The sequence below is a fragment of the Citrus sinensis genome, chromosome 3 (assembly GCF_022201045.2).
Source record: "Citrus sinensis cultivar Valencia sweet orange chromosome 3, DVS_A1.0, whole genome shotgun sequence".
NCBI lineage: Eukaryota > Viridiplantae > Streptophyta > Magnoliopsida > Sapindales > Rutaceae > Citrus > Citrus sinensis.
Window position 1 is genome coordinate 43,694,222 of NC_068558.1, and position 26,025 is coordinate 43,720,246.

Here is a 26,025-nt window from a genome sequence, read left to right on the forward strand (position 1 = left end):
TACACGCTTATGTGCCGGTGTGAAAATTTGCTTCAGGAATGGCCGAATGGGGTTATCCAAAGACAGCCAAGCAGTTATTATTCGTACAAGTGAGTAATCTTCGGGTTATCTGTCCTTCCCTTTGCAACCGCTATATTTTCTGCAGTTATTATTGAAGACCCTGTTTTTCGGGTGTCTGATTCTTTCACCTCAATCATATTCTTGCTCGTAGAATGTTCCTTGTACTTCATTGCATTTATCTTCGATGTTATTATATGCTGAACCTTGATAGCACTATTCGTTAAAGTAAGGAAAAGGGGCAAATCATATGAGTAGGGAAAGGGACAGTTCAGATGTATATATAGAGTATGAGAGTAATGGTTGACAGAAATTGAACTACACATCAAGTGGGCAAAACCATTGTATTAAAAGTTTGAAACACCCTGGACTCGACTCTTATCTACGATCTGAACGACCCACCCCAGACTCTTTCTTCTTCCAACTTTTGATGCCAAACGGAACCCTTAACCTTACGCTGGTTGTCTGCACTAGAGAAACAAATGAAATCGGCCAACTCAAAGAAGGCAGTCGTTTTCGTTGTGCAGTCGTCTCTGCATTAGGTGTTTAGTGACTGCCTTTTTTCGGCAACAATGGCAAGAAGTCTCGAAACTCCGAGAGTCCACATATCATACTCTCTCTGATTCCTACACTCGAATTCGACCACACCTCGTTCCTCTGTCTGGAGTCCAAAGTAGCGACGTTGCTCTCCACCGTCGAACAGATGTCTCCCTGGCCAAGCTTGCATGTCTTTGCACACCCCCAATACCACATCTGTAGTTCGAAAAGTTCAGGCTAAGATTTCTTAAAATTGCAAGAATGCTGCTTTCTATTCACATTAGCAAGTTGGTGATTCAAAGAAGAGCTTACTTTTCTTCTTCTTGGTGATGGTCCCTTTAACGTGCTTGCTCTTCATTTTCAGCATCACCTGCATAAACAAAGAGAGACTTTTTATCCAACATCACAAATATCATGAAAACTGTAAGCCCTTTTCGCATTCTTCAAATGAATTTATCACAGAAAAGCTACCTGGCCAGTCTTGTTGATATAAACGGAGACAATTTTCCAGTGAAGGTCACCTGTGCCATAATAGATGCATGAAATCTAACGATGGGTCGATAAATTCCAGTAGATGAACTATCTTACAATGAACAAAGTTACCAGGTATTACAATTACCTTTGCGGGTTCGTTTGAGAAGTTCAGCACCCTTGGCTAGTAGCTCTTGGCTACAGGCACTTAGAAAATCCTCTCCGGGGCTGAGTTCTCCACTAAAACTGTGGTTAAGATGCCCTGTATTGCCTTTAGCACCAGTGGGCCCTCCAGTACTCCCTCTTTCCGCTGGTAACACAGCTGCAATATTCAGAACTTCTTTCATTGCTCTCGCCTTTAAAGTTGCTGCTCCACGTAGAGCTTGAGAAAAGAAAAACAAAAAAGAAAGGTGTAAATTCACTATTTCTTTAATGTCTCGAAAAGTTAGTTCATATACAATTATGTGAATTTCAGCTGTTAATCCGTAACGTCCTACCAGTAGCTGCTGCAGCTGTAAGAGTAACAATGTCATCATGTGAGCGGACATTGACTGCGGAGCTGATAACAGAAGCAAGATGATCACGCTCAGCGCCCATAGTTTCTGCAGCTTCAACACACTGTGCGGCTACCAACGTAGCCGCAGATGCCACAGCCGAGTCTGTCTTGGCAGATTGCTCGTTCTTTCTAGAGGAAGAGGAAGCTGAAGTGGCCGCTGCGATAGCAGCCACGGCAGCAGCCACTGCAGCCACTGAAACGGCAGCGTGGATTTGCGCATTGTGGGCTCTGCTTTCCTCCCTTTTCTTCTCTTTTCTCTCTTTCAACCACCTCCCAACTGTCTTGTGCCTACCACCAGGAGCGTTACAGGCATTACCAGCGCTAGCGCGGTTGTTGGTGAATAGAGGCTGGATGCTGTTGTGGCAACGAAAATACTGCATGCATTCCAATTTTAAGTCAGGAGTGTTGTCACATCTACAAGTATTAATTAAGGTGTTATATAAGGTGTAATAATGCTTTCGTCAAAATTCAACTTTTTCTCAGGAGATTGCCATGTTAAGCAACTGATGTAACATAAAAATATCAACCAGTGTAGCTTCTTCCTGCTACTAGTGTTTTAGCTTAAAGTTAATAATGAGGACTAAAGGCCAGGTTGTTTAAGTTTGACGGAAGGATATGATCATGCACCAAGGGAAAGTCACATTAGATGACAGAGAAACATGACACTTGACAAGACTATTCCCAGCTTGATTTGCCTCGTTACCCAATTTCACACTCCACTTTTTACTCCTAGTAAAAAAAATTCTTTGCATGAAAACATACAGGTAACGTAAGGCTGTTTACACCAGCTCCAGCTCATTTCTTGCCTTAAATATACTTAACATGTAGTAGCTAGCTAGGTCAGTCAAATAAATTAGTGTAATTAGTCAAGCTTGAACCAACCCAGAAAAAAGGTAGCAGCCTAGATTTTGATTTCTTCTTCTTCGTATGTTGTGTAAGTGGTGAAGAAAATCAGCCTTCGTTGATGAGACACCTTAAGCAGTGCAAGATAAAAGTTTTTTATTGGAAGAAGACAAAAGAAAAAAGCAAACCCCTGCGCTGTGTTGGTTTCCTTCCTGACCTGTAGAGTGTATACTACTAAAAGCACTGTAACAGAAAGAAGTACTACGCTGACTGTGGCAGAGATCCACTGAGAAAGCTGAGACATTGGTCTCCTTCACTTTCTTCAAGAAATTAATAAACTAAACAAACCTTAACGACGTCGTCGTACTCTTCCGAGGGAGAAACCGGTGGGCTGTCTGTTTCTGTTAAAGAACCACCGTTCAGAGGTCCGCTGCTGTGAGAGAGCCTCCCTGATGTTAATGGTGATACCTCCTGCAACCAAAAGCATACATTGTAAGCCAAAACTTTCATATGAAGTTAGCAAAATTAGTTGTAAAGGACACTTACAGATTGTGACATGATGCGTTCAAGAACAAGCTGAGAGGTAGCAGAGGAAGCAAAAGAGAACTGATTGGCAGAGGCGGCGGCAGCTGCGAGCTCTTCAGTTTCAGCAGTAATATCTTCGGGTATAGAAGTGCTTGCTGATGACTTGGGAGGAGCCTGCAGCAGAACGCAAGAAGAAGAAGGAGGAGGAGGACCGATAGCTTTGGAAACTTCAAGAGCTGAAGCACTCCATGACCTAGACAAGAATTCCATTGGCCCTCTTGGACTCTCAGGCAACTGAGTTCCTGAAAGAGAAATTGGTCTTAGTCTTGGACTAGTATTTGTTTCTTGCATTTTCTTTCTGAAGGCAAAAGTGCAGAGTTTTATTTAAGTGGTGGGTTCCCTGTTTTGAATTCGAGTGAGGGTGGGTACTGGGTAGTGGGTACTCGGTGTGAGGTTTCTATTATATAAAGAGGGGCTTTGTTTTGGTTGCTTTAGGAAGTAGGTCTGGTCTGAAGTAGAACAGGGCTATGGTCATGTGATCTTTGACACGTGGCATTGGCTTTGAAGTATTTCGATTTTCGACTTTCTTTCATTTTTGTTCATAAACACTCAATAATTTGGTATTGCCTCAGCTGTTTAGCAGTACACTACTAAAATTAAGACATTAACGTTTATGAGAGGGAGAGAAGAAAAGAAAAAGAAAAAAGGTTTGCTTTGATACAAAGGCGATGTAGCATTTAAGTTATAGTTATTGTAAAAAAATTTAATTATAAAATAAAATTTAATATTATATAGTAAATATAATAATTTCAATGAAAATAATAAAAATATTATAATTTTTTCATCATAATTAATCAAACCAACTTAATTTTTAAAATATAATAATTAATATTTTTCAAAAATTTTAATACAATAACTTTTAAAATTATAACTATCAAACTTAATGCCATATTTAATCTTTATCTCAAACTCTTTTTGCTCTCTTCTTCAATGCTTTCCGATTTCCTGGTCAGTGGCGAAATCTTCAATGTGAGAGAAAGAGAGAGGGCAGGCCATAGTTCACTACTGACGTAGAAACTTAGGGTGTGTTTACTTTTTGGAGTGGGAGTGAGGAGTGTGGATTTCCTCCCACTCCAGTGTTTACTTCACTTATTTAGTGAAAGAGTAGGAATCCTATTCCGTGGGTCCCACTTATTTTTAGAGTTGGGAGTGAGAGTGGGACTCCCATTAGGGGAGGTGGGAGTGGGAATCCACTCTCACCTCTTACTTTTCTACGTTTTTTTTTTAATTTTAATTCAATTTAATATTTTATAATTAATAAAATAAAATAAATAATTTTATTTTTATTTGAATAATATTATTATATTTAACTAAATAATAATTTGCATTGATTCTAAGTTAAAACTATTTTAAAATAATATTATTATATTAATAGAGAATTAATAAATATAATATTATTGTATTTATTTTAAAAATAATAGTACTATATTTATTTAATATTAATAATAATAAATATTTTATTCTAAGAAAATATTAATTTTGTACTAAATAATATTATATTATTATTTTATATAATAATAAATTTAATATAATTATATTTAAATTTAATATAATTATATTAAATAAAATAATATAATGTTTCATTTTATATTAGAATTAAAATTAATAGAAAATGTGATGTTCATAATTAAGAATATTAATAATTATTATAAATTTACAAATATAATAAAATAAATATTTATTCATTAAATATATTTTTTATTAGCTCTGTAATTAAAAACTATAATTCTTTAAATAAGGACAAAATTGTAATTTGAAACTATTTACTCTCAATTCAAGATAAAGTAAACACATAAATTAGATTCTAATCTTCATTCCATACTTCTATTCTAGTGTAAGTAAACAATCTACTCCCACTCTCACTCCCACTCCACACTCCCAATCCTAGGATTTCCACTCCTCAAGATTCCCACTATAATTAAAAAAGTAAACGCTACCTTAAAGTATTTCGTGTTAGTAGCCTCTTTACCCAACCCAAAGAAAGATTAAAAAAAAAAAAGTGGCTCTTTGTTCTGCTTTTGTGACTTTAATTTTCTTGCTCCATGTTCATGATTCCCGCCCCAGTTACTTGATCGAGAACTGCTTTTGTTAAAAGTTGTTATTATTGGTTTTTAAGCTTATGGCAAACCATAAGCTTATCTTAAAGGACTTGAAAGTGATAAAAGGATTTCTCTTCTAAACAACCTCTCACACTTTATTAACAATTCAAAGTTTACTAAGTTACTTTTGTCCTCACTTTAAAAGCTACGATTATCAAACACTTTCACTTTTGATCACAACCATTGCGGCCTTAAAGCCACGGCATCTTAACTTCAAACGAAGCCTAAGCTACCCATATCATGGTATGTATTTGCTAAAGTGATTTCATCTCCGTATGTAGTTTCAATTTCATACAATTTAAAGCATATTTGTTGCAAAGCATTGTTCCTCAAGACCACAGTCAACAGAAAGACCGGTAAAAATGATCGTGTTTCAAACGTGTCCCATGTCTTGGCAACGTCCAAGGCCGACATGTTAATATATGCAGACAAATTCAAGCAGAAGCAATTTGCTACTCTCAGTTTTGGGCACAAAGCTGCTCGCAGAATGGAGACCTGGCTCAGCTGGCTAAGCCAACCACTGTCCAAAAGCAAACAGAACCCCAGGACTAAAATACGCGTGCCTGGATACGTCATCATTTCTTTTTCGACGTAATGTCTTTGTTTCCCTCCACAATTGCAAGATACTAGTGTCTTGCTTTTTGCTTTATTCTTTTTTTTTTCTGACCCAAAGTCGAAAGCTCAAAGCTGACGAGAAGCGAAGCGAAACAGCTTTCTCTTTTTGTAATCTTTCGCATTCATACTCGATGAATGATGACCCACTGCTTAAAGGGGTACCCATTATTCCCTTTGCCTCTTTTTTCTCCAATCTATCGTATCATTATCACCTTCCATTTTCCATCTGCGTTAACATTCTTCTATTACTACATGCCCCTCCCCCCACCCCTCTTTCAAAATTTGATACAATGCATTCGTTTAGGAAGTTCCTAAGCAGCGAGACACAGCTAATAAGTTCACGTGATGTATGAATTAAAACTTGTTATGTTTAAGTTGACACCAACCCACTTCGATTTTCGAATTTGAAACTCGTATGAATTCAACTTTCGCAAAGGGACATGGACGTGCTTATATTCCGATTCTCTCATTGACAATGACAGCACTTTGTCAAGTTAACATGAGGCATATGACAGAGAATTGAGAATGCAGGAAACAGAATAAGACCCACGCTAACAAGAATTTTGTTAGTTTCCTTTTGACATGGTGTACAAGATTGAGGATGAGGTGGAAGACACCAAGATGACAGATAGTGATGTATCAGGCAGGCCAATGGTATAATCCAGCCATGTAGGGATTTCGCCATGCAAGGTACAAGACAAGTGCAGCCTGCTGAGGAAAGAACAAAAATTAATCAAGCATTACTTACTGTATCTCAATTGTTTGAGTAGAGAGATGTTCTGTGTGTATACTTCAGAAGCATCCATAATGGAGAAAAGAGTTAACTCAAAAGCACAAAGGTTTTCTCAGCTCCAAGAATAAATTCAAAAGGCAGCGGTAGGCATTTCAAAAACAATTCCCCCATCACCGCACAAGTAACCTCTGCCTAATACTCACACTCAAGTAAAGACCACTGCGAGATGCAGTCCTCCCATTTATGCAGCTAAATTTTGCAGATTGTGCACTCCCAAGACCCCAGTAGTCCACTCATGATACATGGCCAACCTTTGATATCTTGTATGGCAAATGAATGCACAAGAGAAAACTAGTTCATTCCATAGTGAAGCAGAAAACATACAACATCAGTTCGTTAAAGACAGTTTCAGAAGGAGTTGAAAATCCAGCACTTACTCCTTCCAGTGAGTTGGACCCAGATCTCATGTGTAACAAAATCAACGACTGTTCCAGCTTCCTGGTGCAAATGTCACAGCATTTTCCAACCAGTATGACACTGCCAAAGACCAATTGCTGCATTCATAATTGCGATAGAAATCATTAAGACTGCCCACGGATCAAACTATTGAAAAGATAAATAATTTAGTTGAACTGATAGAAAAATTGTGTGCGGGCCCAAAAAAATACATTGAGTTCCAGTTGCCATGCACTTAAAAAAATCCAATCAGAGATACACCTATTTTTCCATTAAAATTTTATGGTTTGTTGTAGTTATTTTTATGAGTGAAGCCAAATGTAAATAGGTAGCCACAATTTTGCACCTTCAAAATAACACGAGAATTTTTCAGAATAACTACTAAGCACATGAATGGTTTGAACTCTACAGAATTCTCCTGTCCCATTTACGAGAAGGAAACAGGAAATCAAAACTGGAAAACAGAAGCAACTTTGGGACAGCAAAATGACTCACTACATCTGGATCTGTCTCAAGAAAATGAATTTCCAGCTAGAAAAGTCTTCATCCACGCTTCCTCCCTATTCAAAGACCACAATCTTATAACAATAATCAAAGGTCCTTCCCATAACAATAATGCAACTAAAGAAAATGAAAAATATTAGAGTAAATGAGATAAAACAAGGGCAACAATTTTAAAGTCTTTACAAGCGTGATTGAAAAATAATAAGCAAAGCAATCACAAAATAGATACTGCTAAAGCTCTTACCAAATATTTCAGAAATACAGCAAACAAAATTCCAAGGACTTATTATCTGTTAGGTTGTAAGCCACCACCACCATAGTACTGCCTAGTGGTTTCGTGTGAAAATTCTGCAAAAGTCATCCCATCATTGAGTCTCGAGGAAAGTGGTGGAATCATTTTTTGAATTGCTTCAGCTAGTTTATTAGCACCCAGCTTGACAGGAGGATTTTCCTCATCAGGTGCTCCAGAACCCTGACCAGATAAATTGCAGTTTTCCGTTGGATAATCTGAAATTGAGAAGGTTTTGTTCCATGCTGGCTGCAAAAACACAACAAAAGTTTCTCTGCTTAAATTTTCCAACTTTGTCGGTCTACATACACAGTGAAGGGTTGAGCGAAGCTTCCCTTTTGATAAGATATCAGCTGATTCTCCAACCTGAATAATGAAACTTTCAGGAGAGGACTTCACCATTCGGACCTTATTCTTGTTGGGATCAAGAATTTGTAGATAAGTATGCCCACCTGGGGAGGGGCATCCCTGATCACTCCCTCTACTTTCAGATGAATAATATGGCAAAATGAAAAAGGGATCTGTTAATACAGTGAATACACCGTAATCATAATGCCATTGCTGCCACAGATTGGAATGAGTTCCAGAAATTCCAGCTTCATCACTATCTCCATCTACATTAGTGCATTCTGTCTGTTTCTCACTCCTTATGCATTGTCCCTGGTCGCTTTTCGGATTACCCTTTTTTTTGGAGGATCTCCCTTTTCTCCCAGCTTCTTTCAGAACAACGCTATCTAGAGTCGAATGATAATGTATAAGACGCCCTTTAGCCACAGATGATTCCAATAAACTCTGCTCCAGCTCTTGACCCCCAATGGCCTTATCACATATTCGTGCAAGACAGAGCCCCAACTCTATCATGCAAAACCCCAGCTCTTTAAACATATTGCCAAGATTCTTAAATTCATTATCAGGCAGTTGTCCTAGATCTTGATCTTTCACATTGTCATCCGCTCGAGAACTAAATTTGCATTGAGTTGATTCTAAACCCTGTTTATATCTAAGTTGCATTGCAAAAGAGGACACATTCCTCTCCGGATTCTTCAAAGAAACATCACTACCCAAGTGGTGCTCCTAAAAATTAACAGAATTTCTTTGATCATAAACGAAACAAGGCATAGTTAACTTCAATGATCCAATAAAAAAAAGGGTGAGGCTTCTTGCGAAAGGAAGTGGGGTTACCTTGAGAAGGCGTTTGCGGTCATCTGGGTTGAGAAGGGCGAGCTTGCGAGCCAGGGGTAGGAGATTTCGGCGGTGAATAGAGGCGTTGGGAACAGAGGTGATTGAGAGAAGACCCGGCCCACCCGGGCCTAAGTTTTCCATTACACTTGTCCTTACTGTTTCAAACCTTTTTATTTCTTCTGTTGATGATGAACAAGTGTTATCTAAACACAAGAGCTTCAAATCCGAATAGGGGAGTTCGTACAGTTCTAGGATTTCTGCTTCCGCCATGTCTTTCTCCCCGTCTCCGACGACAATGGGGTTTTAGGGTTTAGGCAACAATACTTGATTTCTTTTCCGCCAAACACTTACTAACCAAAGGGAAAATTTTAACCCACCCTCCATAATGAATAAGAGAAATCAGAGGCAAAACCTCCATTTTTCATTAATTTCTTATTATTATTTTTTAATGGTGGGATTTAGTAAGTATTTACGTAGGTTTATACAGCTTTTCAAAAAAAAAAAAAAGTAGGTTTATACAGAAATTGTATAAATACAAATGTAATAAATCAAAACTCATCAAAATTCCAAAATTACCCTAAAATTAATTTCTTTCGTTCGGTTGGAGCTTTGTTTTTTTCTTTTCCCCAAAAGTCAACACCCATAGGCCATAAGAACGATTCTGGTTAACTTTCGTCGTCTCGGAACTTATTTTTATTTCCGCTCAAATTGCTTGCAATTTATTATTCAAAGCGTAAAAGGTCCAACTTCTATCGCACAATGACCTGGAGTCCCAATTATTGTTATTCCTTTTTTGAAGACTAACAGCCACCCATTTATTTATTTGAGTCACCCATGAGTACACAACACGTAAAAGCACCAAATGATAGATAGGATAGATAGATTCTCACACGACTCCGATACATACTCGGTGAAGACATATTGATTTCCATCTCTCTCGCTTTTCAAATCGGTATACTTCCAAAAAACATGCCCTAGCTCTACTGAAATTAAACGAAGCACATTGGAACGCACATGCGCATCATTAGCCTCCAATCTGACTTCAGTTATAATGGGTAAAAACAAGACTAATACAAGAAACAAAAATGGAGTTAAGAGGCAATATATACAAGTGGCAGTGCTCAGGGCACTCAAGTATTCCAGCTAGACTGCGGTTTCTTTGAAGCTCTTAGCCAACCAGATAGCTGTTTCCCTAGGTGAAACCTTTTCCGGCCCAAATGGCTTTAACAACACTCCAAGCTCTTCAAACCTCTCTTGTTGCAAAAGCCGTGCACTAAACTCAAGCAAACCTTCCAATGCCTCAGCACGTTGTTGAAATGACGAGGTGTCAAATCGGCGGTGCTGTGACTCCAAAGATGAATGACTAGAAACACCAGTGGCTGGATTAGGCTCTGAGAATTCACTTCCATTTTGAATAGTTCCATGGGTTGTATGGACAACAAAATTTGGCCGGGAGGCGGTTCTATCCATGACCTGTATTGTGCACTTGTCCTTTGTGATTGAACAATCAATGCTGTCCGGTGAAGAAGACGAGCAACATGCAGATGTTGAAGATGTTTTAGGGATGGGAAGTAAGGGGTCCTCAGACGAGGCCAGGGGAAATTCGGCAATCTTGTCAATTCTTGGAGCATTGACAGAAACATCTGGGGATTTCATGATGCAAGTGATGGGCTGATAATGGGATTCTGAGGCTCTGGTTGTGGTTAAAGGAAGAGATGCTCTACGTGCCGGGCGAGAAGGCTTACCCCCTGGATTATGTGAAATTGGCAGCTGCAATTTAAGCATCAAATTTGCGTTATATACTAAAACAGGATCATCTTTCAAAGAAAAATATCTGACAATCTAGTTCAATTTTTCTCTCTGGCACTTTAAATAGTATTCAAGTAGTCAGAGCATATCCTCAGGGACCGCAGAATTAATAACCATATCCAACACCTTACCATCAATAAGCCAAATAGATGAATAAAATTCTCTCAGCTTAGATTACTTACCGAATCACGTTTTGAACCAATATGTGTATTCTTTGATGGTGTTGCCTGTCTTCTGGGAGTAGCAGAAACTTTGGCTGGTGTCAGTCTTGGGGTTTTACCAGCATTGCAAACATTTGGGGTTGTTGACATGTCAACACCAAGCTCTTCATGGACAACACCAATAGATAGTTCTTTGAACTTTTGATTCATATAATTTCCAAATGCACGTCCTCTTAGAGTTGAAGATAGGGAGTCCTGTTCAGTTTCAGATACACTAGGATTCAACGCCCTGTCATTGCTGAATGATTGCCGCTTTTCTCTGTTACTGTGAATAGAAATAGCTTCTGGTTCCATGAATCTAGTTTTTTTGAAGTTGGAATCCGACCACTCTAACGGGAAAGTATTCCGTCTAGGGCCATTCAGTTTTAGATGAATTCCAAGCACATAAGGTTGAAGATGCGGGTGACAGAGCAACTCGGCAGCCTGACATAAACACAATAAATTTCTCTTGAACAAAGTGCATTAATCCAAACAAATAGATTTGAAAAGAAAAAATCATCAACCAGCTACAATTAAACAGTTCAACTTAACAATTTTGCTTGTACATGTTTTAATTTGGGACATCATAATAGGACGGAGTACACACTTCCCTATAGTAATTTAACATTTTCCTTTAAACTAAACAGTTCAACTTAACACTTCCCTATATATTCTTTGAATTACAGGTTGAACTTTCCTTCTATATCAAATATGAAATCACTTAAAGAAAATTGTTGCTGATTAAAAATTAAAGGAAAAAAGAGGGAAAACATACACTTGGTCTAAATTCTGGATTCTTCCGCAGCATGCTTTTAACAAGTCCTCGACTATAAACACAATAAAAATGGAAGAAATAAAATAGTGATCAGAAAAGCCATGTTATGTAACTAATAAAGGCCTGTAAGTCTACAGAAGGGTGTTAAGAAAAAATAACAGAAAAACTATTTCAAAAATCAGAAGTTCACCGACATGAAAACCTGGCAAAGACGCAGAATAACATATAGAGCTAGGCATTGTAGTAAGTATTAGGAGGGGAGTGACTTACAATGCACCAGAGTACACAGTTGGAAGAGGAGCCACTATAGACTTATTTATTTTATTAATCAGAGCTTGCATGTCCTGCATATATGATAAAGTAGAAACAAAGTAAGTCTATACCATTTGACCTGATTTAATCTCTATCATATTATGACATGCTTCACCATTAGTATGCCAAGAGCACAAATAAAACTGATGGTGACAATTAATGTGGGAGAAACTCTAATTACTTGAAGTTCATCCATAGGGACAGAATAGTTCCTTCAAAATCTATGGACAATGAATTGGGAAAAATTCAATCAAATGGTCACCAAATTACACACACCAATACATCCACACATTTCAATTAGGTTTTAAGTTTTAACCGATTAACATGAGGCCTCCTTCATTTCTTCTATTCCTTTTACTTTCCGACAAATTTCCCACTTCATTTAATATGATAATAGTAATGTGTTTTCAGAACCTAAAAAAAATTCCTAATGTGCAGGCATGATTTGCCAAAATCCAAGGATATGTTTTTCAAGAATAGAGAGATTTTTAAAAAAGAAATAACAATTTTTGGGAACAAGTTTGGTATAAACTATACAGTGAAAACTAGTCTCATTTAATCCAATAATTAGTTCTCTGTAACTCTATCAAAGATTCCAAGCAAAATTTGTTAAACCAATTATTCAATATGATCATACCATCAAAATTGTCTTGTAAAAGATAATTGGGTTTGATGCAGAGACATGGAGAGTAGTAGTAAATATAATGGAATGACTGCAAACCATCAACTTACAAAAGCTTTGAAGGCAGCCTTTTGGGCACTCATTTCATATACACAGCATCCTGAAAAAAATTAGAATGTTAAACATATAATAGAAATACAAAAATTGATGAAATTGATCAACCTTAGATGATCATTCTATTACCTAAAGACCAAATATCTGACTTGGAACCATAAGGTATATCAGCAAGAAGTTCAGGGCACATATAGCTGGGAGTTCCCACAACCTGTTTCCAGAGCAGAGACATTATTATAATGAAATCACGCAATCAGGCAATATCAAAAGTAAATCCAAATCAACACTGCTACTTACAGACGAAGCAAGATCATCAGAAATCAACATTTTAGCAAGGCCAAAATCACCTGCATCCAATGTGTATATAATCAGCTTACAGTGTGTAAAATATACTGGTCTAGATAGATGGCATAAGTGAGAGTCAGGCACACTCATATAATCATTCAAGAGAAATGGTAGTCACAGATGGATCAATTACCTAGACGTATGTCCTGATCTCTTGTCAAAAATATATTTGAGCACTGAAGCAATTTTAAAAACACCAATCAAGTGTAAGGGCTCATGAGACTTCACATAAACAATTAACAGAATATAAAGTAATTGTATCTGCAAAACCCACACACCTTGACATCACGATGAAGAATATGATTGGCATGCAAATAATTAAGTGCCATAAGGAGTTGAACTAGCCACTTGCAAAGTTTCTGAGAGATGAAACAATGATTACCACAAAGTACCATAACTAGCCCAAGGTTGGTGAAAGCAAAGCAAAAACATAAATAGAGTAAAAACTTGGCTACAAAATTAATTACCTCTTCAGGAAAATGAACACCATTAGCCTTTTTTATAGCCTCTGCCCTGTAAAATAAGAAATTTCATTTTCCAAAGGGTCAAAATTATAGACAACGATTATGTTCATACACAAGTAGATGGTAGATAAGAAATATAACTTACATGTCTCCCCCCTCACAGTAGCCTATAATAATGCAAACATAGCAACCCTGACAAAGAAGGCAGCGGACTGTGAATTGCACAACTATAAAAGAGGATACAAATTTCTCAACAAATGGGTCATGTTGAATGCACTGAAACACAATAGAAATACGGTAATCTCACAAAGAATGATATTTGAATTCCACAACAACATTAAACAAAAACATAGATCTTTAGCGAGCCCCAAGAGCCACAGAAAACTATAAAGGTTGTAGATACTTTTTATCCAAAAGTATTAGAATAAATCTGTGTGAATATTTGTTCACCTTTTCTACCCAAGAATCTTTGTACTCCACAATAAATGGATTTCGCACTCTAGAAATAAGCTCCATCTGCAACACAAAGAAGCACCACAGCATCTCAAAATTAAAATCACAATAAAAAATTGAGACCACAGTCTATGACGAAATATGCTAGCAAAAGAATGCTTGCAATCTATAACAAGTTATCAACTGTATAATGTTCGAAATTTCAGTGACTGCAAAGCAGCAATATATAGTTTAAAGTATCACGCAATCTAAAATTAACTATCGTTCTTACAAAGAAGCCCCAAAAAAAGGGAAATTGTTCTCACAACATCAACACATAAAAAGAGAAACAAATTGAAGGAGAGACTATAGCTCTTGAAAATTCATTAAAACTTCATTATTTTCATGTTTCTACATACAATAATTTGACTAAAGGTATACATTAGATATTTTACATAAAAAAAAGTGGTTCAATAATCAACCTCCAGGTTTTCCCAAAAATTATATTGTAATTATGTTAGATTATCAAATGTGCTCCTTGAAAAATAGTACAAAAGCAATAATTCAACTAGCTCTGCTTTAAATTGGGGAGCAAACAAAGAAGAAGCACTGACCTCCTGATGGGCAGATCTGCGTGCTCTGTCAGTCTGACGGGCAAGCCGAATCTTTTTCAAGACATACCTACGGGTGATCATAAAAAAAACATGAACAAAATGCACTACCTATAATCACGTAAATATGGTAAAAACCCAACACTCATCAAAGACACGAGCAAGTAGAACAAACACATAATAAAGCTGCAAGCATCCTCACTTCTTCCTTTCGTGTTTATGTCTAACAAGAAGAGCCGAACCAAAAGATCCTTTCCCAATTTGCTCTAAAACTTCATATTGCTCCATTGTAGGTTTTATCACGAACCTTTGAAGAGATAGTTTCTCACTTTCAATCTACCAAGCATCCACACGGAAGCAAAATCAAAATTCAATATTGTTAAATTAAAGCTGGATAACATGTAAAAGAAACAAAGAAATGAAAAAAAAAAGCATAAGCCTCTCTATTTGGAATGGTTTGAGTTATCAAACAGGTCGCTCCATTTTAAACCCATAATTACAGCCTAAGTACAGAAGCCAATAGCACAAATACTGCACAACTCCGTAGAAAAGGAAGCGAAATTGATGCATCAAAGTTAGTGCTTCGCTTTCAAAGCAACAGTGAAATGAAAAGAATTGGTGAATAATTGAGTGTTTATTGTATCATTTAGCCAGTCGTTCGTGCGTCTAATCACTGATTAAACAACTTGACCATCATTATGTATCCATAACAGATAACACTCATCCAAGAAGCAAAAGGAAGGAAAAATTCAATTGACGCATCTTCAAAAAATAAATAAATAAATAAAATAAAAAAAGAAAGTACCTGAAATTAGCAAGAAGCTACTGGGGGTGGGCTTGAGAGAAAGATATAGTATACTGTGAGTCTGTGACTGCCCGTGGGCAAATTTGAAATTTTGATTTTAACTTTGCCCCACTTTAATATTATTTTTTTAATGCTTTTATTACTATACTAGGGACGTGAGGAGACTGAGAGCGGCAAAAATATTGAAGAAAGAATTTTAAAATTCAAAAAAGAGAGAGAGAAAGGTGAAGTGGCACTTTCACTGGTTTTGGTTTTTAAATGATTTCCTTGGGTTTCCTGAAAGCAACGGCTGTGCACGGGTGCGGTGGTGGCTTGCTTTTATTTTGTTTCGTCTTTTGAAGTGGTGGAGCCTTTGCTTACGTTCAACGCCGTGCCGTTCTAAATTTTAACACTGCTCTGTCCGCTCGCCGACATTTGTTTTGACTTAAGACGACGTAGTTTTTTTTTTTAATAATAATTCTCACGAACGAAAGATATTTATACTACACTTATATTTCATAAGAGATAAAGACTTATTAATATTTCAGCCCCCACAATATTTTTATGGAAGCTTGAACCACTGCCCTCATACTTGTAAGGGTAACAGCTCAACCACTTGACCAAAGGCCGAGTGGCTAAGATGACGTAGTTAAAAGATCTAGACTGCAAAGTTTTTGCAAACAAACGTCCATGTATGCTGAATTTATCGTTTTTTTTTCAATTATATTTCATCGTTCCTTCAGGTTTCAAAGATTTTATGTTCTTTAGCATCTGGTTATTACAAATATTTTTACATAAAATTTGTAATGTATCATTAATTCTACTATTATGATCGATTAATGACTATAAAAAGAGTTGCAATATCGGACGGTATATGATACTGTCCTATTCTATTAATTCTTAAGTCCAAACTCAACTAATAAAAAAGCTTGTTTCTTGATATAAAGGCAATGATGGTGATATAATTTATTAACACGACTAACCATGTTACATATAATATAACATACAATAAATCTATTACATATAATATAACATACGATAAATCTATGAGTTGTCACTTATAATAATTCGATTATTTTACATAAGATAATTACTCACGGATTGCTATATATTATTACACATGATGTAATAAAGCATGACTCCGGTTAAAATTACCTACATCAAGGAAGGACTATTTAATTTTAAGATAATGCTTCACATCAAATATCTCTTTGTTACTCTTTAATTCAATTTTATATCAATCGTGATTATGTCTATTTCTGATGAATCTTTCTAACATAAATTTCTCCAAAAAAAAAAAATCCCCAAATATTTTATTATTATTTAGGTATGTGATAATCAATTTATTAATTTACTATTTACATGAACAAATATATTAGAAAGAGGTTTTTCTTTTTTCTTTTTTGGAATAATATATACACACCAAATACTTTGACTTGTCCATATCCCATAGGCTTTGAACATCATTGCGGAATAGCGAAAAAGTGGGCGATTGGATAGCCTTTTTAAGAATGACATAATGGACTTATACACTAAATTCATCTCCTAATTCGATGTGGTAATTATGATACAAAATAATTCTTATGCAAAAATATTAGAATGTAGTTTGAAAATTGTAGAATTTGAAGTAGCAAAATTTAGTACAAAACATTTAATTTTAGACAATTTAGTAGAAGAGAGAATAGAAAACATAAAACCTCCAATAGACTACTGATTACACATCTCTATTAGCCCCTGGAACTGAAATTGAAGGAATATTATATCACTAGTCTCCCACCTATATGAAACTCAAAAGTCTGAAACACATCAATGCAACTGCATATTAGAAGATTGAATAATGAACAGTAAATCCAAGTAAAAGTGAATGATAATTGTGACAAGGTCTTAGCATTATTGATCCATAATTAATAGAACGTGACTCGGGAGTAAGGTGACTTCCGCAGACAGTATTATATTCTTGATAGAATGTAACCTTACAGGCCACAACACTATCATTACTAGAGGCAGCAACTCAATAACCAATTACCTTGCCGAGATCCGGGGAGCTATAATAAGTCCATTACCTAACCGAAGCTTGTTATTTTCATCCTTGTAACGAGCTGGACCATCTTCTGATCTGGAAAACAAGACTATTCATTAAAAGCACAAGTAAATAACTATAACAACAACGCAACAATTAAGGTGAATGTACTTCCGTATCAACAATTAAGGTGAATGTAATACTCTAGTGTGGGCTTAATTTTAGTAGAAAGCATGTGTTTTCAAACTAATGAAGCCAAAAGTTACCAACATCCCCTACCCCTAATCCAAAATCAAGAGACTTCAAAACTAGAGTCAAGTCAACCAATCAAGGAAAGAGGCTAATGGTTAAGAAAAAGCCAAAAAATGGGAAAGGGGAAAATTTGTTTTTTCATAGAGATACTAGCTCAGCCTATTGAAGCAAGCCTCCATACTAAAAAGGCGCACCAAAGTTGCAATCTTCCACTTTTTTTCAGTCATTAAACATCTCAATTTCTGTAAGCTACCACGCACTCAGCGCATATGCATTCGAGTTTCAGCAATAGTTAACATTCAATTCTCCTCCCAATAAAATGTGGTAGTAATATAATTATTTTTTTCATAATTTGAGGTAAAATGGGTATTCTTCTGAGGATAATAAAATTATTAAGGAGAGTCTTAATTCATTTTTAATTGTAAATATTAATAAAGTTTTGATTGTAATATATCAATGTGTTAAAAAGATTATGAAGCTTAACATGTATTATCAAAAACATCAACTATTATAAATTAAATGATTCAACTTACAGATAACAATACCCAAATTGTCGTGCCGCCGGCGGACATCGAGCATTTGAATATTACAAACTAATTTACCATAAAGAGAAAGTATAACAACAAAAGTTGTATTCTCTCTTTGAATTGAATTTATGGCCGGGGGCAAGTTTGGAGTAGTGACAGCGATGGCAGAATTATGTGGTGGTGCTGGTTTCTGAATAGATTATAGAGAAAATGGAGCTTCTGGCTTCTGCAACTTGACATTATGTGCCTTCTTTTCGCATTTAACTGCAACAAAACGTTCGTCATTCGATGCTACGAACTTTCTGTCTCTTTACATATATGTACCAAGATTCTGCATCTTAGTGGCTCACAATGATGCGCCTCCTGAAATTGCAATTTTCTTGTAATGTTTTTGATTAATGAAGTAAAAAATGTTTGCTCTGAAAATATAGAACTTCATGTCTCTTCGTAATTTTTAACCAGTTTCTTGCTACCATTTTTCTAACCAAAACTACTCTTTATCGGTTACTTTGTATTGATAATTTGATATCACTTTCCTATTGGCCACAATTTTCCTAAAAATCTAATCTTGATCGTTGCTTAAAAAACAACTATTAACGGTGGAGTAAATTTAAATTCAATAATTCTTTAAAACAATATTTTCTTTTTAAGACTGCTTTAAATCAATATTTTCAAAACTAATTTATCCCATCCAAAAAATAATTAGAGATAAAACTCGTTGAGTTATTAATTTAGATATTTGGTGGATATTTTCGAATTACGTTCGGTACCTATAAAATTAGGTTATAGTGGTATAAATTTAAATCCTCTATGAATTTTTTAATCTAATTTTAGTATGTTGTAATATAAATGAAAAAAAAAAGAAGAAGGAAAATTGAGTCATACAACATGTGAAGCATGCAAATAAATTTATGTGAATAAGGGATGACAAAATTGAGAAAATATTAGTTGTTAATATTGAAAGTTACAATTTTAGACGACTCTTAATGGCAAATTGGGCAATTCATTTTTTAATATGCCTTTTACACAGATTCAGTTAAAAAAACTTAATTCAACACTGAATTCTAATTCAGAATTTTGACTTTTAATGTGATTTTTTTTTTGGATAAGTTTGATGTAATTTTAGAATCAAACCGTCGATTTCGAGAGTCCATGATGTACTGGTATTTGGTACATTCCATTTCTAACACGTGGCCACTGGCTGATGCATACAAGATCTATTCAGAGAAGTTGCTGGGTTGGGTCTGCGTGATTTTGATTTCCAAAATTTGCGGTCAAACTCATATGACAGTTTCTTCCTTTAATTCGGAATAAATTAGATAATTAATAAAGTAAAAAAATTATTATAAATTAAGCAGATGTCTTGTTCCTTTACAAAGAAGTAACTTGCGTGTAAGTTGTTACTTAATTTTAAAATGGTTACTTAGACTTTTGAAATATATTTTGACCCGATCCAGATATAAAAACTGTCACGGTTATAGGAGCTTCCTCTTCTTTCTTTTTATTTTTTTTCCCTCTTTTTCAAGTAAGGAATTTTATAAATATCCAATATATAAACAATGGTTAAATACATAAATAATTTAAATCAATTAAGATAATTGAAGTAAATGAAAATGTGAATTGAAATATTTGATAGATAAACTTTTTTGGGAAATTTACGAAAATAACCATAAAATTTTTGTTATTTTCACAATTAACCCTCTCAACTTTTTTCTATCAACATTAGCCAAACACACGCTTTTCTCCCCAAATTACCCTTCTTTACAAACCAAAAGCAACTTTCTTTCTCTTCTTTCGTCAAACCAAAGCCAGCTTTCCACTCTTGAATCATCAACTAACGACGACGGCAAAAGTTAACGATAAAAATGAAATGCGATCATAATTTATCCGAATCCAACACTAATCGGCATCACATAGTGGTATGAATTATTTTCTGAACTTGCTCGAGAGTTTCAGTGAACTGCAAATCGTGGGTGAATTTGGCGACAGACTGCCTGTCGCACTAAGGCTTGGTGCGACAGACGACCGGTGCCTGTCGCACCAAAACTTGAAAAATCTATTTGCAATTCATCACTTGTATTTTTCTTTCCACTCGGCAACTGTAATTTCTACGTTATGGGCCATTCTTGTGGAGCTCACTATTAGCCATAAATTATTTTAGAGAAACGACAATATCTTATTATGTGATTAATAGGAGGAATGTGTTGGATATCCCTTGCTGAAGTTGCCAAGTATCGTGTTGATCCCTACGAGCCTTTAAGCTTGATACATACTTTATCATGCTGACAATTTTAGTTCTGGTATTCTCTTGCCATTCAAAACGTATTTAATTATCTACTAGTCAACTTTCATTTCTTCCCATGCAGCAGCCAAGTTAGAAACTGGGGCAAATGGGGCCTTAACTCTCTAGTTTGGGATTTAATGTTTGAAGAAAATTTCGATTTATTGCTGCAGCAGCAGCTATATATTGCCAGACTGCTAGCCAACTTAGAATTGCAGGCCATGGTCTGGTCTTCATCTTCATGCCATCCGCAGGCATCCAAGGCGCTGCTGCATCTCAATATCTCGGCTTCCTGAATAGAACAAATGATGGTAATATGAACAACAATGTTTTTGGCATCGACAGGAAGATCACTGCAAAAAATGAGGCCCAGCCTTGTCAGGAAGATCACTGCAGAACTGGTGCGACTGCATGGGCGCGAGCGCACCCGCTGTTGCCCAGCGACGGCTGCCGATGATGGGAGGTTCTTCGGTTTGGGAGAGATGGGAGAAAGAGAGATTGTTGGGGGAGAGATAAGAGAGAGGGGTATTTTAGTCTCAAATGTCTTTTTATGGCTAATGTTGATAGAAGTTTGTTTGGCGGGTTAAGATGGAAAAAGTCAAAATGTTTATGGTTATTGATGTAAATTTCTCAACTTTTTTTTCTTTTTTCAAAGAGAAATCCTAATATCGATAGCATTATTTTATGTATGAAAGATCTGATAACTAGGCACGAGTATCCAACTGGATACCCATAACATGGTCACATCCTGGCCAATTATTGCTGCACATGTGGCATGCACCGCAGCTTACTGATCGTCGATGAATTATGCAACAATTGCATTATTCACAAATATCTTGGGCAGCCATGTTAGCAATGGGCTAGAAAAAGCAAAAGGCCGAATGTAAAAAATTAAATTTAATAAGCAAGTTACATGGATAGAGTAATGCCTTTAACACCTCTGTAGTATTCTTACATACCATATCATATAACTTGGCTGCTGATAAAAAGTGCAATAATTTCAATCTTCATAATGAAATGAATAAATAAATACATTTTGTTCTTAATAGAATGATTGATGATTCTATCATGCTACTTCAAATCTGCTTTCTTAATAACAATGATACCTTTTTACATGAGAAAATTGAAAAAAAAAAAAAAATACCATTGTTAGGACTCCATTCTCCTCCCAAGAAAATTGGGTAGGGGTAGAAAAGATATCCCTCCACTATTAAGTGAGGACCGAAATTCGGACAGTGTCACAATATAACTATAAGGATAGTTCTGATAGAATTCTAATTGTAAATATTAGTAGATCTATGATTGTAATATAGCAATAAAATTCTGATTGTAATATAAATGTATCAAAATAATAATAATAATAATTGTTATTATGCTATTCCTTGGGTTGAGGACCCTAGAAGAAAAATTAGATTTTTTTAAAAATAAATTCAAATTAGATTAAAAAAACAAATTCAATTTATTTTTCACTAAAATCTTATTTGGCCATAAAAAGCCTTTTTATATCTATTTTTACCTTGTTATGGTAGAAAAATATATCAAATTGATTTTCAAGAAAACTAGGTTTTTCTTCTTGGGCGTTGTTTGGACTCAGAAGCAAAGAATATAGCATACTGTTTTGGACCTCTAATCCAGTTCTATTATTAAGTCAATTTGATCAAGTACTAACGGATTTGCTGCTTTTTCTCTCGGTGTTGTTCCTTGAGCATTAAATTTATTCTATTTCCTTCGCCTAAAAAGGTATCGTTTTTCTTAAGAGAGCAGATTTGAAGCAAAGACTATATATCGTTATTCTATTTGTGTAACACCCTAGGCGAATCCCACATTGGCAAAGCACGGGAGAGATGCTGGGTTTATAAGGGGTGATCCACACCTTAATTGGCAAGACGCGTTTGGGGGTGATTGGGCGCCCCAAGAACAAATCCGTACGGGCCTTGTTAAGGCCCAAAGCGGACAATATCTTGCCAGGTCTGAGTTGGGTCATGACATTATGGTATCAGAGCGGCTCCGCATGTCCTCTTGAGCGATGGTAGGGCAAACCTCAGCGAGGACGCTGAGTCCCCAAGGGGGGGTGTATGTAACACCTTAGGCGAATCCCACATCGGCAAAGCACGGGAGAGATGCTGGGTTTATAAGGGGTGATCCACACCTTAATTGGCTAATGTCATGACCCAACCCAGACCTGGCAAGATATTGTCCGCTTTAGGCCTTAACAAGGCCCGCACAGATTTGTTCTTGGGGCGCCCATACACCCCAAAACGCGTCTTGCCAATTAAGGTGTGGATCACCCCTTATAAACCCAACATCTCTCCCGTGCTTTGCTGATGTGGGATTCGCCTAAGGTGTTACATACACCCCCCCTTGGGGACTCAGCGTCCTCGCTGAGGTTTGCCCCACCATCGCTCAAGAGGACACGCGAAGCCGCTGTGATACCATAATGTCATGACCCAACCCAGACCTGGCAAGATATTGTCCGCTTTGGGCCTTAACAAGGCCCGCACGGATTTGTTCTTGGGGCGCCCATACACCCCAAAACGCGTCTTGCCAATTAAGGTGTGGATCACCCCTTATAAACCCAGTATCTCTCCCGTGCTTTGCCGATGTGGGATTCGCCTAAGGTGTTACAATTTGGCTCTGTGTGCATGTGTTTGCAAAGGTTAGATGGTTTGGGTTTATAGCCGTAAATAATCAATTGCAAGTTTCCATAAGGGACAAATGGCTGGTTATGGATTGTGCATCCACTTCTTTGGAACATGAGGTATTGCGGCAAAAGCAGGCAGTTTCTGGGCAACTAGATGTCTTGATCGAGAATCATGTCACTTGAATGGCATACAGAGTTTTAGGAAAAAAAATTAAACATCAAGATGTCTCTCTAATGAATACGAAAATATATCATTTACTTTTAGACCAGACAAAGTCAAAGGAGCAGATTTTTGATACTTGGAGAGATTCGGTCATAATTGTTAACGAAACTGGATTCGCATAAACTGCTTCTGTGGCTGGAGTATCCAAGATTCTTGTCTTGTTTATGAAAGTTCAAAAAAAAAAAAAAAATAATCTTGTTTCCGAGGAAGATAAAACAACTATAATTTTGTCAGTTGTGAGAGGCATGGGCAGCAGAGCACAAAGCTTCAACGCCCAAAATATGGTTTCCTTGTCTAGTCGTCTTCCCTTACGCATTCCTGCAGTCTTATGCAGATGCATGATATGCTGTCACGTCAAAATTAACTAAATATGGTATTTAGACGACCATAAATCTGAATCATTTGTTTCTTTTTGCAAGACGTCGATCGCATACAAGAATCTTGCTTTTCATTTTTCAATAAGAACTCGCGTAAGTAGTTCTAAGTTGTAATTTGTGGCCGTCCCTTATTGGTTCCTGCAAATTTCCAAATGGGATACAATGTGTTTTTGTCAACAAAGTAGGAAAAATATATTTGTGACTTTAGATCTGCAGCATTCCATTTTTATCAGTTGTCTAAACCCAGGATTTGTTTTTCTTTTGTTGGATTCAATTTTTCCTGCTCGATCAACATTTTCCATGCGCCACACATGTACAAATGAAATCCATTCTCCATTGCATTAGTTTTGATACATTGGTAGTGTCTCTTGCTATTTCCAAATGGAAGACTGAGAAAATAAAATACATTGTGAACACGACATGCTCTGTACAGCCAACAATTTTAAAAATTAAACCAAATATTTGAGTTCCCTCGTCTTAAGCAAACCGGTCCTAATGGAATGCCGAAACCTATTACAATCTTAACAAACCAACTTTCCATGCCTTCCACATTTTAATTAAATATGAATCCTATACTAGGTAGTGATTTTGTCATCCTGGCTTCACCATAGGGTTCCTCGTTATCGATACGGCGATTGTTCCTGGCTAAAAGCTGCACATCCAATCACACAGAAAATCACCAGGATTATCAGCACAACGGTGTTGATCACCGAGACCTTCCTCCAGCTCTTCTTGAGGCTGGCCAGGACACCAGCCTTGCATGAGTCGCATTGATAGTATAGTTGCTCTTTATCATTGCTCTACCTTGTGCATTCGATCGGGATTGCTTGCCACCAGCCCCCCTGCAGGGTTCCATAAAGTCTCATTCACGTAGACAGCAGGTATCATGCTGGAAAATTATTAATATCTCACAAGATCAAAGGCAATACATTCCTCAAAATAAAGGTATGATCTACTCAAGATACTACATTTACGGATAATTATATATGTTCGAATTGGAATACTTCTGAATATCCCTTCTAGTGGAAGATGATAGGAGCAAAGCTCACAGTTTCCATGAGAACTTTATTGTTCATACTGCATCTGAGTATATTCCATGTAATAATATACTCAACATTTCAGCAATCTCTTATGTTGGGAATTGAGATATTTTAAAATTTATTGAAAATTTGAAATAGGAAAGGTACACTTGAGAATAGAAAGATGAGGCTATCAGAATCTTACTTTGATACAAATTGTACGTTGATGATATGAATTCTATAATCTAGTTATACACAGCAGGGCACAACATGGTAAAAATGTTGTCTATTCATTACTATGTATTAGTCTATAGCTGCAACATATGAAGACAATGACTGATAACAGACATTTGTTAGGAAAATAGTACGGTGATGAACCCGATAAATTAATTTTACTTTTTACTTTACTAATTTCAATTTTTGGATTGTACCAATTGGTACATTCAAAATAAGTTGAAATTTCTTTGGAGAATGTCGATAATTACGGAAGCCGATCGGTAAGCGGCACCATTCCTTAGGATTTGATCCCTTGTCCAAGTTGCCCAAGTTACTTGCTAGCTAAAAGCATGCAGTGAAAATAGTGGCCGTAGATGTTTGGTAGCTGAGAAAGTAATTTCTAAAGATAAGATTAGAACTTTTAATTTTACTTTGTTTTTTAGCTTTAAACATTGGAAAATGATAATATTTGATCACCAACAAATTGAACACCATAATAATAGAAACTACAGTATTATAATATAAACAATAATAATGTTGTAGTATGAACAGTATCATACTTTTTTTGTTTCGATAGTGTTTAACTATTAGTACTATTTGGTTTTATTTGGGATTGAGGTGTTGTTCCTTTTAAACTATAACTGCTGTAGAAAAAATCCGTAACTATGAAATAAAAATTAATAATTTATGGTAAATATAAGTTTTAAATAATAATTTTGATAAAATTATTAAAGATATAATAAAATTTCCATGATACAAGTGAAAAATCATTTTAATATAACTTTTAAACTACAGTAGATAGTGTTTACCAAATACTTTAGTAATATAATTTTTAATTTATAACTGTCCAATTTTAATCTCAAACACCTCTTTAAACATCGAGCAGCGAGACAAAAATGAAAAAAAAAAATTTGAAAGGTAACAGAATATTCCACTTAAAAGGAAAACACAATTTTGAAAGACGCAAAAGAAAAGCGACTGAAGAAGGGAACATTCTTTCACGAACAATTTTGGGCCCTTTTAGTGGTAAAATGAGAAAGGGACTAGTACTGGGGTTATTCTGTCCTGACCCTG

The 26,025-nt window shown here is 36.1% G+C and overlaps 3 protein-coding genes across 18 annotated transcripts; all 3 read right to left on the minus strand.

Moving 5' to 3' along the window:
- Positions 1 to 312: 312 nt before the first annotated feature.
- Positions 313 to 3,445, minus strand: LOC102623744 (VAN3-binding protein). The gene is made up of 7 exons (XM_006479599.3): positions 3,011 to 3,445; positions 2,813 to 2,935; positions 1,563 to 1,995; positions 1,214 to 1,447; positions 1,066 to 1,115; positions 907 to 964; positions 313 to 810 (listed from the first exon to the last, which is right to left on the minus strand). The coding sequence occupies exons 1-7, from the start codon at positions 3,338 to 3,340 to the stop codon at positions 596 to 598; spliced, it is 1,443 nt and encodes a 480-aa protein (XP_006479662.1). The 5' UTR covers positions 3,341 to 3,445; the 3' UTR covers positions 313 to 595.
- A 2,738-nt stretch (positions 3,446 to 6,183) lies between these two features.
- On the minus strand, positions 6,184 to 9,623 carry LOC102625270 (uncharacterized). Of its 15 annotated transcripts, none has more exons than XR_008053083.1 (6): positions 8,928 to 9,623; positions 7,701 to 8,819; positions 7,448 to 7,512; positions 6,934 to 7,050; positions 6,700 to 6,816; positions 6,184 to 6,471 (listed from the first exon to the last, which is right to left on the minus strand). XR_008053083.1 is itself a non-coding variant. In XM_015530831.3 (3 exons), exons 1-2 carry the CDS (start codon positions 9,195 to 9,197, stop codon positions 7,743 to 7,745), a joined length of 1,347 nt encoding a protein of 448 aa, XP_015386317.2. In that variant the 5' UTR covers positions 9,198 to 9,623; the 3' UTR covers positions 6,184 to 7,050; positions 7,701 to 7,742. The 15 variants fall into 15 exon arrangements, 1 of the variants encoding a protein (XP_015386317.2); XR_008053082.1 differs by having other exon boundaries at positions 6,184 to 6,474; XR_008053075.1 differs by lacking the exon at positions 6,700 to 6,816.
- Positions 9,624 to 9,831: 208 nt separating this feature from the next.
- LOC102625540 (serine/threonine-protein kinase Nek2) lies at positions 9,832 to 15,747 on the minus strand. 2 transcript variants are annotated; one of them, XM_015530830.3, is made up of 15 exons: positions 15,417 to 15,747; positions 14,814 to 14,947; positions 14,615 to 14,681; positions 14,019 to 14,084; positions 13,714 to 13,760; positions 13,572 to 13,617; positions 13,383 to 13,463; positions 13,238 to 13,280; positions 13,057 to 13,106; positions 12,889 to 12,970; positions 12,756 to 12,805; positions 11,982 to 12,055; positions 11,712 to 11,763; positions 10,919 to 11,380; positions 9,832 to 10,697 (listed from the first exon to the last, which is right to left on the minus strand). In XM_015530830.3, the coding sequence occupies exons 2-15, from the start codon at positions 14,897 to 14,899 to the stop codon at positions 10,071 to 10,073; spliced, it is 1,833 nt and encodes a 610-aa protein (XP_015386316.1). In that variant the 5' UTR covers positions 14,900 to 14,947; positions 15,417 to 15,747; the 3' UTR covers positions 9,832 to 10,070. The 2 variants fall into 2 exon arrangements, with proteins under 2 accessions (XP_015386316.1, XP_006479670.1); XM_006479607.3 differs by lacking the exon at positions 15,417 to 15,747 and having other exon boundaries at positions 14,814 to 15,377.
- Between the last annotated feature and the right edge of the window lie 10,278 nt (positions 15,748 to 26,025).

Bases quoted from the DNA above. Each gene is read 5' to 3' on its own strand.
- LOC102623744 (XM_006479599.3), bottom strand. From the start codon at position 3,340: ATGCAAGAAACAAATACTAGTCCAAGACTAAGACCAATTTCTCTTTCA. The intron at 1,996-2,812 runs GTTTGTTTAGTT...GAATGCATGCAG, and splicing joins AGTACGACGACGTCGTTAAG to TATTTTCGTTGCCACAACAG. The intron at 965-1,065 runs GTAGCTTTTCTG...TTGTTTATGCAG, and splicing joins ATATCAACAAGACTGGCCAG to GTGATGCTGAAAATGAAGAG.
- LOC102625270 (XM_015530831.3), bottom strand. From the start codon at position 9,197: ATGGCGGAAGCAGAAATCCTAGAACTGTACGAACTCCCCTATTCGGAT. The intron at 8,820-8,927 runs GTAACCCCACTT...GTTAATTTTTAG, and splicing joins ACCGCAAACGCCTTCTCAAG to GAGCACCACTTGGGTAGTGA.
- LOC102625540 (XM_015530830.3), bottom strand. From the start codon at position 14,899: ATGGAGCAATATGAAGTTTTAGAGCAAATTGGGAAAGGATCTTTTGGT. The intron at 12,056-12,755 runs GTAAGTTGATGG...TCATATATGCAG, and splicing joins AGGCTGCCTTCAAAGCTTTT to GACATGCAAGCTCTGATTAA. The intron at 10,698-10,918 runs GTAAGTAATCTA...CTTAAATTGCAG, and splicing joins TTGGTTCAAAACGTGATTCG to CTGCCAATTTCACATAATCC.